The sequence below is a fragment of the Tetrao urogallus genome, assembly GCF_951394365.1.
Source record: "Tetrao urogallus genome assembly, chromosome: Z".
Taxonomy (NCBI): domain Eukaryota; kingdom Metazoa; phylum Chordata; class Aves; order Galliformes; family Phasianidae; genus Tetrao; species Tetrao urogallus.
The window spans coordinates 41,195,277-41,215,269 of record NC_136816.1 but is presented as its reverse complement, the minus strand read 5'-3'; the positions used below and the strand labels follow the sequence as shown (position 1 = coordinate 41,215,269).

Genomic DNA, 19,993 nt, shown 5'->3' with positions numbered 1-19,993 from the left:
GACCATTTACTACATGAACAAACAAAAAATGTTATGTCAATAGTTTTATGGTAAGAAGCAAAGGAGTGCAGAAACTCATAGTAATAAATAGCTCCAAATTAAGAATTTTCTACAACATTTCCATAGAAGACAGGATCAGTATTTCTTCTTTTACGATGATCCTGCAGAACACCTTCACTCATATATAATTAATTTTATAACATTAAAACAGACAAAAATGCAGACTGCAAAAAATTCTGGTTTCAGGACAGTATACATAACATTTTTTTTTGTTAGAAATCCTAATGGTTTATTCACTAAGGCTAGACAGGAAGTCATATGATCCTATTTGGTGCATTTTCTACCATGACCAATATCAATAAATGGATAGAGCCAAGGACCTGCAGTCCAACCTGCCATGGTCCAACTTTGGCAGATTGGAGGCAAAATGTAGGACCATCATTTGGTCCCTCACGTTGTATCTTGATTTCTGGAAGTGCAGAAATGAAAACAAGACTGCAGTGTTTTCATTGTCTAGAGAAAGTTAGCAAGAAGTGGGATTTCAACATGAATAAGATTACTAGACTTTTGATGAGACTGAATCAAAAAAGCATACATGGAATACCACTACTTGCAACATCTGGTAGTATCATTCAGTGACTCACTGACTTTGAAATACATGTATGCAGTAATAAATAGATCAGTTATGCAATAAGGCAGTGTGTTGAACATGCATTCATCTTGTGGAGTGGAACACCACAAAGAGACACATGATACCATACACATTCATTAAGACCAAGTTTTCTGTTTGTTATTGTATTTGATTTTCAAGGCTATCCAGGTAAACTCTTCCGGAGCATTTTCTTGTTGAGAAGAGCAGTCCTCTGAGTCTTGTCACTTCTCCTCTTCGTTATTAAGAGATGATGACTGGCTTTAATGAAAAATAAAACTGAACGAGGTTGTTTTGTTTCTCCATCGTTTTGGTTGCATCATTCTGAATGTTTCATTTAGAGAACAGTTTTTGATGCATCCAGATGCTGAATCCTCAGGAGGATCCAGATGTTTCCAGATAACTCTGTAGTTTTCGGACTGTGGTTTTGTCCAGTGAGCAAAGATCAAAGTCAAAGGTTGTATTTGTGATATGAAAGTGTCCAGTTTCCTCTATTAGATTTACTATCTGAAAGGAAAGAAAAGATGCAGCTGAAAATTTCACTTTCACTGAGTGTATTAATGGCATAAAATAAACCCACTTCACTAATATATGCATATTAAACCATTGTCCTTATCACTATGTCACACAGAACCATAGTCTATACTACAGCTTTTTTGTTGTTTTTCTTTTTTTTTTTTTTTTAGAACATTAACATCTTCATATTTTTAAGGTCAGTCTCTACTATGAAAAATAAACAAAAAAACCACCTAAACTAAAAAAACAAACAAACAAAAACCCTTCATCTTCACAGCATACAACAACAAAAACCAATCACCGTAACAACAAACAAACTAGGTAGATCTCTATGGAATACATACTTTGTGCTTAGCTTCCAAACAAGTTACTTTAGAAAATAACTGGTATGGACCTTTCCACAAACAAGAAAAAGAAATCCTTAAAGAAGCTAGTCTAAATCAAACAACAACAACAAAGTACTCAAGAGCTCTCACATCTATGGTTAGCTTGTGTGCTAGTATTATTTTCCTCAAATAACGTACTTAATTTTTTTGTAGAAACAGATGAACCATGAAGGACTAATATTAATGGTTTAAAATCTATGGTGACCACTTAATCTATAACCACAATTTTCATTCCAAGAAGAAATAGAAGAGCTGTTAGGAGTCCTTGAGAAGATCAAGAACTGGTACACTTCATCTGTGATGAAAGGCTGATTTGTTCAGTCTGGAGGAGCAAAGGCTCTTGGCGATGTATTTCATATGTAAGTACCTGAAGGGTGCAAAAGAGGATGAATCCAGGTTCTTTTCTGTGGTGCCCAGTGATGGAACAAGAGACAATGGGCACAAACACAGTGGTTTCTGTATAAACACTAGGAAACATTTTTTTTTCTTGTGATGGTGACAGAACACTGGCACAGCTTGTCCAGAGCATTCGTGAAATCTCTCTCTTCAGAGATCTTCAAAACCTGGACATGGGCCTGGACAATCTGCTCTGGGTTTCCCTACTAAAGCAGTCGGTAAGGACAAGAAGGTCTCCAGAGGTTTCTTCCAAACTCAACCAGTCTGCAATACTGTGAAACCAACACTAATATCCTACTTGTGTTTCTACACTTTCAACATTTTGTAGTCTCTTAATTGTAGTGTGTATTTTTAAAGTGCTCATTTTCAATACTGAATTTCCTGTAACAAGTAATTCCACGTGTATTATATGCTAGGATTTTCATCCACCTAAACATACACTCAGCATCCTGGAAGGCTGAAGTATATTTATCTGACTGGGCTGACATGGTGCCCACACTATAGCTATTGATCTCTTATGCATTTCTACATTCCAAGAGATATATTCCAAGTGAGCACTGAAAAGGCATACCATCCTGAAAAGAGTCTCTTTGTAATGGACTGACAGAATATTGTTCTGCTTCACCCTCCCAACCATTTCTTCTGTGCTCAGGCTAGTATCAGTATTTCTGTCCTTCCATTTGAAACCCACATTGTTCTAGGGTTTCCAGATAGTCCTCTACTGAAATGCTGTTGCTAAGTATTCTTCACTTTATTACTCTGATGAGTTTTTCTATCGCTGAATGAGCTACCTATTAACTCATGGCAAATAGAATATACCTTAAAATAATAACCCTGGAAGGAATATACCACCTTAGAAAAGAACTAAATGTTGGAACTAACTGTGTTATAATTTCTCCCTCTCCATTTCATTATATAATGAGCTGTTTGGTTTTTTTTTTGTTCAGACCACAAAAAGAGAAGATTATGTTGGTGATAAATGAAATAGCTTCATGCGTACTGTCTGATATGGAATGATACAGCCCAGAGTGGATTAAATAGATTGGAAATGAGAAAACATAAAGAAGAAAATGCCTGTTACAGTAAAAATCCCTTTCCAACCATTGCTTTCTACTTTCCACGGACTGGGGAAAAAAAAAAAGCAAACTTAATGTCTAATTTCCTTTGCAGATGTGCAGAACTCCAGAAAGTACAAAGAAACAACCCTCCCCTTATTAGCACTTTGTTTAAATCTGTGCCACTTGGCTTTTTTTGTTTGTTTGTTTTTTCCCCATATGGGAATTTTTATTTTAAACTTGCATATTTCATTTGTCCACTTATTGATTCATTGGTTCTTGTCACACTTTTCCATCTCCTACTGTCCCACAACCAACATGAGAGAAAAATTCAAATGGAATACAACTGATTGTTACCATTGGGAAACTTCCATATATATTATTCTTATCTTAAGGCACTCTCTGAAGCCTCATTTAAGAGAGAATCCTACTTTGTAAAGTTCAGAATCTAATCATAGACTTGGTCCCCAAATATCCACTGTATGATAACTAACTAGCTGCAAAACTTTACAGAAGCTGTGGCGAAGAGGACATAGTAAGGCTAAACAATTCTGCCTATGCTTTCTTGTTTTACTGTGGAAGAACAGCACCTCCCAAAATCCCCACAGCAATATTCCTGATTTTAAGAACAAAGATTATGCTGAAGTGTTACCACATGTATTTTTAAGCAGCACTGCATATTTAAAAAACAAACAAACAAACCCGATAAGCACTTTTTACTGATTAGGTTCTGCTTTGGGCTTTTAAGCCCTAGACCAAAGGAAATATAAACATTTTTAATATATTCCTCATTCTGCCCTCACAAAATATAGCCACCGTGTCATGGCACCACACTGAAACCACAGTAAAGACGATTGAAATGAACCCCAAAAGCTTTAATGGATGTATAAAAATATATCAAGATAAACCCAGACAGCTCAATGAAAAACATCTGCCTGTATGCCCATGAATGAGGAATTCATGAATTACAGTATTAGCATTTGCATCTCTGTACTATTCAGAAATATTTGAAAAAGAACAAAAGGTTGAGATTAGTTGCCAAGTAGTCTGACAGTTGCAATCTTAAAAACACAGCACTAAAATGTTATATTCAGAGAGCTCAGGCAGCAAAATACAAAAATAACTTCATTTGCTCCCAGTGTAGTGATCTTTGCTTTTCTGCTGTAATGTACATCTCTGTATACATCATGTTTCTCCAGCTCAGTTTGATCATTATCCATCATAGCGCAACTATTTATCAGCCTTTAAACAAGCAAATGAGCGTGTATGTTTAAGGAAGCCAAAGTGCAATTAATGACATAGTCATTTTTCAATTTATGGAGGTTTTAAGCCATTTGATAGTTTCCAGACCTGCAAGCTGCCCCTTGAAGAAAATTCTCAGAAGATAGCTGCCATCTGAAGTTAAGCATCTTGTAGACATGAACAACACAATTTTAAGCAGAGCTGCATACTCTCAATTTCTTCCTTACGCCTGTACTGTCTAGTACACTGGCTTTAAGATGAAGACATACCTTCTGATGCATCAAAATAAAAGGCAAAGCCTACCAGAAATCTTGTTTTCTTTCACGAGTCATGATAACACCATCTGGTCAGCAAGCGCTGCTTTAGGAGCCCAGCTTCAGAAAGCCAAATTTGAATATATGGGACATCCAGCATTAACCATAATGTGATTTCAGACTCAATCATCCCTACTTTTTCATGGCAAATGATGAAGGGAAAATAAAATGCCTAATCACTGTGAAAGATGCTGGAGAGAGTGCTTTTTAAAATGTAATTTCAAACCAATTTCTATCTAGTTATGGTCCAATATCTAGATCAAATTGCTCAGGAGGTTCTCACAGAACTAATTTCTTGGTCAAATGTTCTTTCTCATCCACCTTCTCCCTATTAGACATTTATTTCGTATCTTTAAGAATCACTTGATATCACAATTACTTAGTTCTTATTTAGGCACTTCCACCTCATCATCACACTTTTGTCTTCTCTTTCTTTTGGTGTATTAATTTTACCTTTCTTTAGAAAGCAACTCAAAGAGAAATACCTCTCTTGAGGAAAAGTCATATTCTCAAAAAGATGCATTTATGTCATTTCCAGCCAAGCCACATCCCTACTTGCTGTCACTATCTATAGACTTGTTAACAATTTAGACAGCAAAAAACTTTCCATTCCTTTCCACATCCCTCAGCAGTTCAAGTAGAACTTCAAGTTCTTTGACATTACAATTCCTTACAATCCTGATTGATATGTTCATTATTCTTGTCACACACTTCTGTAAAAATTCCCTACAAATCTGCAGGTAAGACTTTGACATGTGAAAGAGACTTTCACCTGCTCCAACAAACTGTAGGTACTATAAACATCACTTAAGAACACACATGCTGTTGCCATTCCACTTCAATGCCAACATTATGTTTAAAACTACTACAGCTAGCACTGTGCTTTGACGTTAAGAATGTACTGGTTTGTACTAAGGACAAAATGAACTTGGGAAACAACAGTACACTAAATATGAAGGGTACCAAATACAAGACAAAGGACACACGACTGTGTATTATAAAACATGAAACTTGACATAGCCATCAGTATTTTTTTTTTAACTAAGAATATTCTTAATCATGATCTTCCTTTTCATTGACCTCTCAATTTTTTTCCTGATCTTTGCAAACAAAGCCAGGACTAACGAGCATTCACAAATTATTGCTGAGGCTTACTAAAATATTTTTTTCTCCTTTTCTTTCTTTTTTTTTTTTTTTTTTTTTTACACCCTTATCCAAGTGTTGAGAAATTTGATGAGTGATTGCAATCATTTAGAAGTGGTAAAAATATCCATATTTATAACATGTCCACAAGAGGCATTTAAGTGTGAGAAATATAATATAACCATCTGTGCTAGAATTACATCTGTTTTGCTACTATGCCTTTATTGCTTCATCGTCACTATTTGAAATCCAATGGTGTCTAAAAATGCCACCCAAAACAAAGAATAAAAGTTCTTACTATTGTGTAATTTGTAAATATATTTCAAGCATTCTTAGTTCATACTTTTTTTCTTTTAACTATTTCCAAGACTTTAGAAGACTCAAACTTTTTTTTTCTAGATTGAGATCGGCATTAAATTCCATGCTTTCTGCTTGCCAAAAAGCACATCTTTAAAAGTGTATTTGAAAAAATGCCTGTCCTTTTCAGCAAAAAAGCAACAGTACTTTCATGAAGAATGGTGCACAGATGAATCTATTCACCTATCCTGTTTCCATTATTATTGGTACAACACATTGAAAAATATAAATACAAATTGGTTAAAAAAAATCATCTCAGATACGCTTTTGTTTGCTTAACTTTTAATCTTACCATTTAGTGTGGCAACACAATTTAAATAATGTCTAAAAAGCCCCTAAGCTACACTGAAAGTGTAATGGGCAGGAAATAGATTACACAGATTTTAAGGCTGTCAAATCTGATGATAGAGACTTAGACAAAGAGGAAAAAAAAAAGTGACTTCACAACTTCAGTGAGCACGCTGTAACTTTTCATGAGAATGCTCCTCACCTGCTGCAGTACATGTCTCTCTCTCAATGTCATTAATCTTCTGTGGAGCTCTACCAGTTCATCAAGATATGCCTAGAAACAAATCCCCCCCATAAACAACTTGTTAATGAAATCATAGCCATGTATTTCAAAAAATTCACACACAAAAGGAAATTTTATTGTACACCTTCCTTAAGCTAGATTTTCTTACTAAGCAGGCTAGTTTTCTTAAGCTTCATACAATCCACCTATAAATTTTTGTGGATTTCCTTAGATACTTTATGACACTGAAAATTTTAAGGCACTTAAATTTTAATGGGAGAGCTGCCTCTTCCTTTTGAAAGCTAGGTGACCCTTTACTCGAAAATATTTCCATCTTAGCTATGGCAAACAGTATGTAACAGACTTGAGCTGCCCAAGCAGCATATTTAAAATAAGACAAGATGAAAGTCTCACAACTGATTTCCTCTCTTCCTCTAAAGCTGAATAATGAATTTTCTGCATCAATAGAGAGACATAAGGGGAGAAAGATAAAGAAAAATCAATCCACTAGCAACTTTCACTTTCTTAATTCCTGGGGCATCACATATGCCCCATCTGTCCATCCAAGTATCAAATGTCTCCTTCAGTCTGAGACATCAAACACCATGTTTGCTTTTAAGCCCAGAGAAATACGTCACCCTGCTTAAGAAATTAAAGAAGTGTATGGATCATAATGCTGAAAATCCAGCAACAGATACTGCAGCATTGGTCTCCTACATCACATTAGCACAAAGAAAATACAACACTATACAAAATTTAAGAGGAACTTGTCCATGCTGGAAAATAATGTTCTCTCTCAAAAGGATTGAGAACTCTTAGCAATGACCAGGTGACATGATTTTGAACAAAACCACCTAAGTAGTAAATGGTAACCGTTGCTTCACATTATCTTGGTTAATGCCTTAAAACACATAGGCATTCCCTACTGCACACTACCAAAAAATGATTCAGTAAAATGTTTATTTCAGTTCCTCACTGACTAAAAATACTACTGTAAAATTTCCTGTTCAAAAACCATCATTTCATCTGAAAAGCACAATGCAAATTCATGCAGGAGAGTAGACAAAATAAATAGTATAGGGCAGATTCTCATCTGATGATACTTGCTAAATCACTACATGTTTTCAGGAGAAGGAAAGCATTTTCAAAATAGCACAGAAGAAAGAATTACAGAAAAGGAGAACAATCTCCACTTTAAGGAGCCCGAAGCAAAGATGTTGCAATGACAGCCTTTCACTCTAAGAAGTAGTATTTTGTTTTTAGTAAATAGATAAATATTGAATAATTTACTGTTATTTCATTGGCATTTACCTTATCACAATCACCATTCTTTATTTGTTTATCAGATTTGTTTTGCTTTATTGGACTTTTCACTTCTAAAATCTGGGAAAAAAAGAAAATCCATTAAAAAAATAAATGCATAATTGGATACAATGACATACCAAAAAAAAATCTGCTGTTAATAACACAAAAAATACAGCATTTGGAAAAATCTAAACTCAAAACCAGGCTTTTCATTATTTCTAGACTACCCAGAAGCTTAACAGGCAGCTATCTTAAAGTTCTTTCTGATTTCTACTTCACTTGGCATAAACAGTTAGAATTGTATATATGTTCCCCAGTACAACCAGCACCATAAATATACAGTGGGGCAGCAGTAAAAGTGCTTTTACTTAGTCAAAAGCAATGCAGAAAGTAAAACGTAATTTTCTGAAGAAAAAATTAATTCTTTGATTCAGCATGTACAGTGTAGGCCAGTGGAAAAAAAGTGTCTGGTCTTGAAAAGTGACCTCTAGGCAGGGATCTAGCAGCTTTTAGATACTTTCCTTGATTTAAAAAATAAAAAAGAAAATTCTTTGTATTAGATAGGAACTCAGCAAGGACATACTGCATTTGAAAAAGCTGCTTTCTTAGAGTGCTCTTGATGCATAATTAAAATAGAACATCTTGTTTGAATGAGATAAAGCACTAATCATACTAGAAGACACTTCTAGCAATGTTAACTTGTTCTATAAATGGACTTACTTTAACACAAGCCTAATTTCATCAGGTAGAAGAATGATACTAGTAAGCAGCTTTACGCTACCAAGTAGAGATTTCAATTGCAACTAGGACCCACACAAATTGAACTCCTGTAATAGAGTCACAGAATCCTCAGAGTTGGAAGGGATCTTTAAAGACCCTCTAAGTTCAACTGCCCTGCAATGAACAGGCACATCCACAGCTTGATCAGGTTGCCTAGAGCTTGGTCCAGCCTGATCTTGAATGTCTCCAGGGATGTGGAATCCACTACATCTTCAGGCAATCTGTTCCAGTGCCTTCACTACTCTCACTTTAAAATACTTTTTTCTTATATCTACCTACATCTTACATCTACCTACATCTACATCTTATATCAACCTACATCTACCCTCTTTACGTTGGAAATAATCTCCCCTTATCACCACAGACCCTGCTAAAGAATCTGTCCTAATAATTCCATAAATTTCAGATTCTCAGCTCAGTTGTAAAAAAGCAAGAAAATGAGACATTCCATTCTAGCTAGCTCACTGCTACTGATCGGCAAGTAGACATACTGTTAGCACAACAAAAAGGAAAGGAACGTGAAATACATGACTGAGTGAGATGTTGCATATTAGGACTTATATTTATGGACTTAACATTTATATTACTTCTTTAGAAGTAAACACCTTCATTAAACAAAAAAAATTGAGAAATATGTACAGATGATCTTCGAAAAAACCTATAGAATCTGTATCTCATTCAGTAAGAATACTTTTTTGGTCAAGGATCCTCCTTCCTTTGCTAAATACAGAACCTACTCCATAGGTTCTCCAACATATATTTGACTTTCAGTGACATGAATAATGCCAACTTTTATTGAAATGGATTAAGTAGTCTTTCTGTGAAGTAAAGACTACTGTATCTTGCAGTGAAAGAAAAAAAAATACTCCATCTTCAAGTCAGAAACTGGTGAGGGAGAGGGGAAAAGCGGAATGCATAAACTTGTGAGATTAATCCTATCAATTTCAACTGGGTCTAATGCTAAAATAAACCAAAAATAGTATGAACTGTACAACTGATGTTGTAAAGCCAGTTTAGACTGTTTACCTTATGAAATTAATTCATATGCAATGAAGACATTCCTTATAACAGAGATAAGAATGATAACTTGCTTTTACAGTATTTTCTAAGCCAAATATTTCTCCATCTCCTGAAAAAAATGGCTTTGTCAATTTTCAGATTAAGTGACTTCTTTTAAGTAATCAAAGCATTATATGAATTTGTCAGGTGCAAGGCATGTTCCATGTGAGGCTTGCATTTATGAATTCTGACTTTACCTGGTTGCTGTTAGTTTTTAACAAAGGTGGTGCTGGTTCATGATGTAGTGGTGAGGAAGCTGAATTGCTGTCACTGTCACTTCCATCACTCAGACTAACCCTATGGAAAAACAGAGGCAAGAGATTACACTGCCAGTCAAAGGGCTACTTACAGGAGTGAACCAAGCTCATATTTGAGGGAGGAGGCCAAGAATAAATCCTTTCCTATGGAAGTTATTATTCAAAGTAAATTGGAAAAGTGCTGCTCAGTAGCACAGCAGCAGCCAAGTAAGGCAGCATTCTGGAAAAAGTCCAGTGTAGCATGGCATCCTTTTCACTGGGCTGAGATGTCACTGTCCAGCTAACAACAGTTAACATCTAGAGAAAGAATTAACTATTTTTGAAATATTTATGCTGTTTCCTTCGTAAGTGGAGTAAACCTGTATCTCAGACACATATAAGAGAGATGATGTTTTTCAGAGATATTTTTCTACTCTTGTAAAAACTTTCTAAAAACTGTGCTTTTGTTTGGAAAATTGCTTCAATTAACAGTTCTTTGTTTCTTGACATAAATAACATTATCTTTCCTGGCTAAAATTTAAAAACTTGGTATCTCAGGATATGTAAAGGCCATGTAAAAAAGCTCTTATTCTAGTAGTCTTATCCTTCATTTACTGAGGAACAACAGGAAATATTTGCTAATTGGAAGAAAAAATACGGTAATTGAGGATAAAAAGAAGTTAGAAAAACACAACCTTGAGTTTTGTTAAAATTAGGAATAAAATCTCTACACTGAGATTAAGCTGAGCCTAAGAATCCTTTCTAGAACATAACCTGACATGAACTCTCAAACTGCTAGGCTTCTTACGTTTTTTTTCCCTGTGATTTCAGCTGCTGAAGTGTTCCAGAGAAGCAATTAACCTTCACTAGTACTTGCCTATCACCTTCCCATTTAGACCTGATGCTGATGGAGTTGCTCAGGTGCTATGCATCCACAAATGGTGGAACTAGCAAAACGTTTTGGAGCAGATAAAGTATCCACTATGAAAAACTTGAGGGAGTCCGGGATTCAGCAGAAAGAGCTTTCAGCTGCCTGAAAAATAGCTGACTTTTGGAATGCCCACATGAAATTGTAGCTAGGAAGCAGAACCCTTTTTTAAGGAATAAATTCTGTGACTGACAATTGCTTTGCCATCTGTCTGCACTTTTACTTATTATTTACGATATGCAGTGCAGAAATTGCTCTGAATTCAATTTCACTGATTCTGATCCAATTTAACAATCTAAAGCTGGTAAGCAGAGGGGTTGTGACAATGTGACATTATGTACAGGCTGGCTCACTCAGCAATCAAATTCCTTAATTTTACCTCTTATACCAGAGAGTAATTACAACTGCTCTCTGAAGTCAAATGCATGAAACAAAAGTCAGATGAATGTGGTTCATCATATCCATGTGGATTTGTACAGAAACAATTTTTACTGGGAATGGCTGATTCTAACAGTTTTTTGTTTGTTTGCACATCCTTTAAAAATAAGAATCTAAACTTTGTCCATTTGCTACTCAGTACTCTATGAGAACATTAGACTTCATTCCACTAATAATAAGAAAAATGTTTTAGCCACCAAACTATCTGCCATCAAAAGACACTCACCTACGACTCCTGCTTCCTCCTCGTGTATTTACAGGTCGTTCCAACTCAGAATCATTATCGTTGTCATCCGGTTCCTCTGATTCGTCTTCATTATCATCCGAATGCAGATCTTTCATTATAGACCTCAATGGACCTGAAACAACAGAAACAAACAAATTAAAAAAAAAGAAAAAAAAAAAAAACAACAGGCAAATGAAGCTCTCTTTGCAGTGTGACTACCCAGATTTGTAGATAACAGAAGCGACTTTCCCAGCATTGAACTGGGAGGGGAGAGTCAAACATTAAACATATGAAGTAAGGCACTGGGGGCTTATGCTGCTGGCATTTATTTATGAATCATTTATTTACATGGGCAACACAGGAAGCTTCAGGAGACACTCATGACAATGAAGTGACTTTGCAGGTTTGGTTCCCTGGAACACAGACGAAGTAAATAAAATGCTGTCACAAACAGGCATTCTCTATGCATGTTTTAGTTTAGGAGAAATTTATTATTACTATACTATTAGAAGCAAGATTATTTTACATTGCTAAGTTTTAGTTTTTCTTGCTTTATCAGATGGTATTACTTGCCAATACAGATCTACAGAGACCTACTGGTAGCGGTGTATTTGTTAGGTTAATCCACACACTGAGAAGCAAAGTCCAATAAATCATTCTGACTGTAACTTGTACTTGTGAAGGCAGACTTTGACTTCCTGTTTTTGATAAACTTAGATTTAGTAGCTCCCCTTATTTCAGGATCAGTTCCAGGTCAAATAAGCACTTTGCTGATGTTCATATGTAAAAAATATAAATTAAAAAAAAAAAAAAAAAAAAAAAAAAATCAGTAACTCTCCCAGCCCAGGAAATACAAGTACTGATGTGAATGAACTCCCCATTGTTCTCCAAAGGGAGATGAACCTTTCCACTCTGTATTTGCTAATGGCAGAACAAAGCCAAGGAGCATTACCTTTGGTCACAGCCAAAAGAACAGACAGACATCTGTCTGCCTGACCCTTTAACAATAAGGGTGTTCCCTCCTCAGGAGTAATAGCTTTGTGGATTGCCCAAAACCTGGCAAAGCACAGGTCAAATAATTTTGGCCAGTTTTCTGTATGTGACTTCAAAGCCACTGCTGAGTATGGTTTACAACCAAGTCTGCACAAAAATATTTATAAGTTGAGGCAGTTTGGTTAAGGTTTCTTTTATGTGTTTGCACACCTTGAGGGGTGGCAGCAGGCACAAATGGTGCTGCTGGGCCCGGTCCTGGTGGACCAGACACTCCACAGACCACAAAAGAAGGCAAGTTACACAGAATTCTTGTCCGTACAACCATTGCTGATCTGCAGAAGCAGCTGAGTTGTGCTTTGCTTTCTGTTTCTGTGTAAGTAGGAGACAAACAGTGCTCAGATATTTGCAAATGCTAAGTTGGAGACAGATTATCTAATCACTTGACACCTTGGAAAAAGGCTCTCTCCAGCACATGGCTGAAGGAAGAAATCTGCCTATTTCCAACTTTTGCAAAAGCATTCTTACTGAGAACTTTGGCTGTTGGGACGAAAAAATGAGACAGGAATAGGGGGCTAAATGAATTGAGATGAAAGGTAAGGAAGGAACATTAGACTGCAAACATACAAAGAAGGAATATACGTTTAAAAAGAGATAAAAGGGAAGAACATATGGGTATTTCCCATAGGCCAGCTCTAACCTAGAAAGGCTAGTTTCCTTACTGCACAAAGAGATACTACTAAATACTGTAGAAATTCTGTTGAAGACAGTAGTCTTCTGTCTGTTCTGGCAGCAGTGATGTCCTGCTTCAGTCCATAGGCCAAGGTCAGCTCTTGAGAATATATTCATCTCCTCTCCACAAAGAGGAAAAAAAAAAATAATACAGAAGAGACTAGGTAAAAATGTGGATAAAAGAAAATCTCCTTAAGGAAAGAGCAGAGAAGAAAGACAATGACGTGGAAGTTAAAACAATCAACCAAAACCCAATTTTGTAAAAATATTTAGTGTCACAAAAATAGTTCACTTTGCATTAAAGACCAGCACATAACTCAAAACTTTGGAAACTGGTAGCTGTGTTGGCAGTGAGCTGGAAGACATTCCAAATAACAGTCCTTGATTTTATTTTTAAATAGAAGAAAACCAGCACACATACAACACTCTCCCCACACAGTCTGTCCTTCCAGGTTTGAGCTAATTCATTATCCCTGCATGTCTTTTTTCCACATGCAGGAGAGGACCATTTTGACTTGTTCCATGCTGCTTTCTGGGGCACACAGTCCCATCTCAAGCTGGAAATGGTCTTGTTCTTCTGCCTTGAAGAAAAAATGAATGCAGACTCCTGACAAACAGCCACAACTGACATCCCCAGCCAATCAACAACCTGCCGTTCAAATATGCTTTCACTGAACAGAGGATCAAGTCTGCAACTCTGAACAAGACATTTCTTACCTAGCTGGTTGACTTCAGTCGGCCTTCTTAGCAATCTGCAGTGTTAAAGTTTTCTGTTTCTAGCACTGGTAGTCATGCTGCCATTAGTACTCTGCTCCTTGGTTGTACTTACAACTTTTTTTTTTTTTTTTTTTTTGAAGGGTTGTAGAAGCTGTTCTCTCCAAAAAGGTCAGAGTGGCTCACAAGAAACTGAAAACTAAGAGCTGTCCAAGAGAAAATATTCTTGGCAAGGAAACACAGAAAACCCTAAGTAAGCCCTGCGGGCCAAGGAACTTGAAAAAACTTCAGTTAGCCCAGTATTTACCCAAAAAGTGGTGGAAAAAGCCCATCTTGCAGTGGTTCTGACAGTTGAGTGAGCACTTGATTCTGAACCAAACGGAAAAAGAGTAACAGGCCTTGTAAGTTTTAGTTAGAAAATAAAACATGAGTTTCCACGAGAGCACAACATATACAGGGCAAACATGTGCTTCATTGCTTGCTGTACAAATGCACAACCTGGGCAACAGATGTTTTTAGTTAACTGAAATTCCCAGTAAGAAAGCATAATTGCTATTTACTGTGACAAGGAATCAAAGAGGTATGTAATATGTGTATTTTAAAATAGCTCCCATCAGAGGGAAAATCTCCCATCTACTCTTCTGAAGGTACAGAAATGAAAGACAGTCTGTGATTTGCTTTATATATGACCCAGGAGAAAACGACAAATAGTTTGCTCAGAAAAAAACACTACATCAACAGGATTTTCCTCCAAATAATGTTTCCTAACAGGAATACTGGTATCAAAACCTACTGGATTGTAATAGACAGCTCACATCACTAACGATGTTTTCATGACTGCAAAAATGGAGTTTCAGCAAAAAAGGGTTTTGTTTAGCATTCATTATAAAAAAATGCCTAAAGCCAGCCATCAACCACAGTTCATTTCAGCTCTTGCTTTCTTTCACCTGCAGTAATGCTGCCAGAAACACATTAGAAATTCAGTGCCAGTCACCTCCAGAAAAGTAGCAGGACAGATACAGATCATACTACATAAACCTTTGTAAAAACAAACTGTCTTCCTGAGATACTAATGTATTTCCATAACCTTAAAAGCAAGTTAACCACTGAGGAATATAAATAGATAAAACAAATGCAATTTTAATTAGCCCAAAGGCTGTGTTTTTTTAATGCTTCTGTATCTAAAGGACAAAACAAAAGCTAATTAAGAATGTATCAGTTGTACAACCTTACAAAAGCAGGGGAAAATGCCAAAGTGAGGACTAAGAGGTTTGATACATTGTGCATTATGAATCTCAGCTGATCCACAGAAGTATTTCTTTGGAAAGATCACTGAGAATAAGATTGCATTTCTTTACTGAGGTCTGAGTAAACTGCAATTATTAGCCAGAAAGCCAAAACTTAACGTCAACTTCTAACGTCATTCTTCCCCAATCACACTTTCAAAGGAAACACTGTATGATCTTAAAGCCTGCTTATAATACAGAATATCACGACTCTTTGAAAGGGCCCACATATACACATCCTTGCACTTTCCAAAGAAGCCATGTCAGCCTGAGCAGGGCTCCGGATGGCACACAAGTGCCACGCGACATGAGCCTGCAAGAGACAGCTTCAAGAAGAGAAACTCTTTTAGGTTTAACATAAAAGTTGACTGGCACATACCTAACGCTTCAGAATATTCTTTGTGCCCTTTTCTCAGAGATACATATCTTCTCCCCTTTTTTTCTGCCCTTACAGTCAGATTTGCAAACACTTGAGGAAAAGCCTCTAAAGAATAACCATGGCCAATTCAGCCTATGAAAGTCAGTAGAAAAGTGATAATGAGATGCCATCAGTCTGTTTTTATTGACTCATTGATTTCACATGTTCTTTTCATATTTGTTTTTCCCTTCCTGGGTACCTTGTTGTCTGCTGTTTTGAGATGGTGTAAAACTGGAACTGGAACTGGAGCTGGAACTGGCAGGACTGGGCTGTTCAGACTTAAAAGAAAGAAAAAAAGAAAATAAATAACATCATAATGAAATTTTTTTTTTTTTTTTTTTTTTTCCTAAAACACTTACTGTTAGCTACTGCTTAAGGCATTCTGTGAAGAAAATAGAACTCCTGAACAGAGCAATACTTTCAGATCTTTGCTTCAGGTGCCAGCAAGCCAAACAATATAAAAATTGCAAAGCGCTCAACATACATATGTACTATATAACACACAGTGCTTTAGTAAAGTGTAAATCCCAACACAAAGTTACCATGTTTGAGAGGCTCTACAACATGTAAGCCTAAATGACGTTATAACAGAATGCATGGATATAAGGCTACTTAGCCCTGCAGATATGACACTTTCCAAATAAATGATGCTTTAGTGGAACATAAAAAGAAAGACCTGAGCAGATCAAGCAGAAAACTCCAACCAGTTTTCTTTCAACTTCATTAGAAAGTAAGACTTAAGATGAGCAGTTAAAACAAACTTTTATGCTGTTAATTGATTTCCTCTTATGTCAATATTTTCCTTACATAGTAAGGTCCTATAAACTGCAACAGTGATTAAACTAGAAAGACTGCATTATTACACAAGAAAATTCTAAGTCACTGAAAACTAGATTTTTATCTCTCTTTAGAACAGAGTAATTAACATAACTTTATATGATTTTACAAGCAGTCACATACATAGTTTTCCAGTGCTGTTTAAACTATATTCTTCTCTAATATTCATAAAAATTTCTTAGACAAATTAATCTGTTCTGATTATTATTCTGATTGTTCTGATAATTCTTGCCTCCTGCTGGTATACTGTATGCCTCTATACACCTCTTTGGTGGTGTATCAGGTTTTAGGTAGGTACACACACACATAACTGCACATGAGAGAAGAACAAATCCGGTATACGGGGATAGGGAATGCTAACAGAACACAGACAGGAAATGTCCACCCACAAAGAATGGTGAAATTTGAGGCAAGAAGTAATAATAGAAAAACCTACTACTGAAAACAAAAGCTGCTTAATCTTATACAGTTGCATTGCTGTGAATTGTTACACAGGTAAATCAGAGATTTCAGTTTCTCCTTGCCTATACAAAAACCCTTATGATTTCTCTAGAACTAAATCCTTCTAAAAAACAACAGCAGTAGTATGCAGTCACAGTTGTCTTTTCTCCATAAAGCAATCTATTGTTGGCATTCATAAAGAGCAGGCAGATTTACAGCATCTTAGTGCCTTTTTTCACACTGCAAGATGCCTCGCTGGACAGCAGAATGTTTAAGAAAAAGACCATTGAGATCTACTTTCCTGAAATGTAAGCTTTCACAGAAAAATCAGTCAAAATACAAATTCTAGACAAAGACTCATAGAATCATTAAGGTTGGAAAGACCACTAAGATCATCTAGTCTAACCATTAGCCATGACTGAATGGCTATATATCATTTGTATACATGGCAACCAACCCTCTGCTGAGAAACACAAACCAAACAACTATAAAATCCCTTTCTGACTAGCAAGTTTGATTCTAATGTTGTTGACATGATTGGACCATTTTGGAACATATGGCAGTATCACTTGACACTCGTTAAAAAAAAAAAAAAAAGTAATTTTCTGAAGCAAATTTTTACCGCTCTTTTTTTTTTTTTTTTTTTTCCCCCACAAAATAATTTATTTTTTCCTGCCTGGATTTCTGAATTTAATTGTAAAATAAGTTTAATGACATGATACAGACTGTACTGGTAAAGAACAGGAGTTAATGGAAACTTATTACAATTCTGGAAACGAATTTCAGCCTTCTAGTTGTAGGTTACCCTTATACATCTGGTTTGCAGCAAAATTACTGGCTGGCAGCCAGCGAGGTTTCCATTAACTGCATTTTTTCCTTTATTAGTATTCACATGAACTGTAGCATATATAAAATCCATTCTTTTAAAAAATTCCAAACACTAATGACATTATATTCAACTTAAAATGCTTAAAGAATTTCTAAAGCCATAAAAAAAAAAAAAAGGACCGAAATAGAAACATTTATTTGTAAACTTCACCACTTCCATTTTGAACTAGTTTACTAAAGAGAGAAAAGGCCTGATTATGAAATTCCTGCAAACGTTTAGTCCCAGCATTATCTTAAGCAAAAGGATCTCAAGCAAGAATAGCTAAGAATAGATATAACACTGGTATAATACCCTCCTCATAAAATTTCCTCATTGCTTCAGTAAGAGCACTTTGAGAGGTCAAACCATGGAAACTACTAATGAAACAACTCATCCCTTCTCTTTTGAAAAGGATGCTCAATGCCACTTGAAGCCATTATTTTATTAGACTGCCCTACCTGAAAATTTACTCCAAGACACTCAGATTAGCACATGTATGTAAGAAGTGTCATTTGCTGGAAAAGAAACTTTTTTCTGCATTCTGATGTTCTGAATGAACATCATTAAAAGACCTGCCTTTTAGAAGGAGCTAAAAATCTTCCTTCCATATATAAAAATGGATTAGTCCCCATAGCATTGACTCTTCTTTTTACCAGAGGGTATCTTTTGTCACTTAACCAAGGCTTTTTGACAGCTTTACAGGATGCTACCCCAAGAGCGTAGGTATTTATAGCTTTATTCTCTTCAGTTTTCTGCTCTTACCCACTAGTTACTAATCACCAAGTTGATTTTTTAATGGGTCTGAAATGAGCTAAAGGGTATCCTTCAATGATAGAAGCTTAAGACAGCACCAGCAAAGAGCTTCTGTCATATGTCCTTTTCCTGTTTTACTCATTTTCTCTTCTGGCAGACAAGCCAATGAGAGCTCAGACTCAAACTGCTCATTAGTGCAATGAGCTGATACAATTTACTGCACTCAGTTTATTCCCCTTTACTGCTTTCACACTGATGTACAGGAGACACTGCCTTCTTTATTAGGCCCAGCTGAGGGATTCTGTGTTTTGAAACTGGCAAGAAAAGGAACTTCTCTCTGGCTGAAGTTTTCCCAGAAAAGGTACTTTTTCTGACCGGTTCTAAATCTCCTGGCTTCAGTTAGCTCAAAACATTTTTGTTTCTATAAGTAGGACAACAATTTATTCCCAGGCAAGAAACAGTTTTAAGGTGAACTCACCTGTTTATGACGTTCCATATAAAAGGACTGTTTCTATAATATTTTGTGGTTACTTGGAATCATATAACAATATTAAAAATAAAGTCTATCATTTAAAGCTGTTTATTCATATTAAAAAAAATAGAAAATATCTCTACATGGATGACAGAAGCTTTTCATGCCTTCCTCTGAACTACTACTAGAGGACCTTGCATATTACTTCATATTATCACAAAATATAAAAGTAATACCCCACATCCCATCATCAGGTCTGCACATTTTCTGCTTTTATGCAGAACAGTCCTAAGACCGAGGTCTCCCTGTACTGTACACACTGAGAGGTTAAAGCAGTCAGAGTATTATTTGTGTTCCCATTTTTCCAAAGTGTCTTCTCAAGAAAAGGGCATACTGCATTAAGAGATGCCCTCTTCTGTAATGGAGCTTCTGGACTTGCAACTTCTACTGCCTCACAGGGGCCTGTCATCAACCACCACTTCAGCTTTCAAGAGAGTAATCACAGCCATCTGTAGATCAACAGAGAGAGCAGCAGAGTAATTCCGCCATGTCCACCAAGTGTCCACATCTGTCACAGCCAAGGGAAGACACTATTTCAGCATCTATAGTTCTGTAAGCCTGCCCCCATCAAGTTCTACACCACCACATTTCCTCTCAAGCAACTACAATTGCAATTAACCTGCCAGGCAGGGCAAAACTGTTCCTTTGTATAACCAATGAGGAAAGTTAACTTACTGAATGCAAGCTCACAGAGAAGATGGAAGAACGAGTGTACTGAGCAAAAAGTTGAATTAATTCTGTTCTTATAGAACAAGAAATATTTATTTCTAACTATCATGTTTAAAGAACCAAAAAAATTATTGGGAAAAGTAATTTGAAGTGTAAGATTTTAACAGAAAATGCAAGAATATTTGTTTTGGAGAGAACAGGTAACTAAAATG

The 19,993-nt window shown here is 36.1% G+C and overlaps 1 protein-coding gene across 1 annotated transcript in view; it reads right to left on the bottom strand.

Annotated features, from left to right (window-relative positions):
- Positions 1-1,024: 1,024 nt before the first annotated feature.
- The window catches only part of MLLT3 (MLLT3 super elongation complex subunit), a gene marked incomplete at both ends in the record, with an annotated part of 103,295 nt that continues 84,326 nt past the window's right edge, over positions 1,025-19,993 (bottom strand). The window contains 6 exons of the mRNA XM_079548264.1: positions 1,025-1,156; positions 6,549-6,620; positions 7,881-7,952; positions 9,911-10,010; positions 11,542-11,674; positions 15,881-15,959. Of these exons, the coding sequence (XP_079404390.1) occupies positions 1,025-1,156; positions 6,549-6,620; positions 7,881-7,952; positions 9,911-10,010; positions 11,542-11,674; positions 15,881-15,959 (588 nt within the window). The remainder of the gene's footprint in view (positions 1,157-6,548; positions 6,621-7,880; positions 7,953-9,910; positions 10,011-11,541; positions 11,675-15,880; positions 15,960-19,993) is intronic.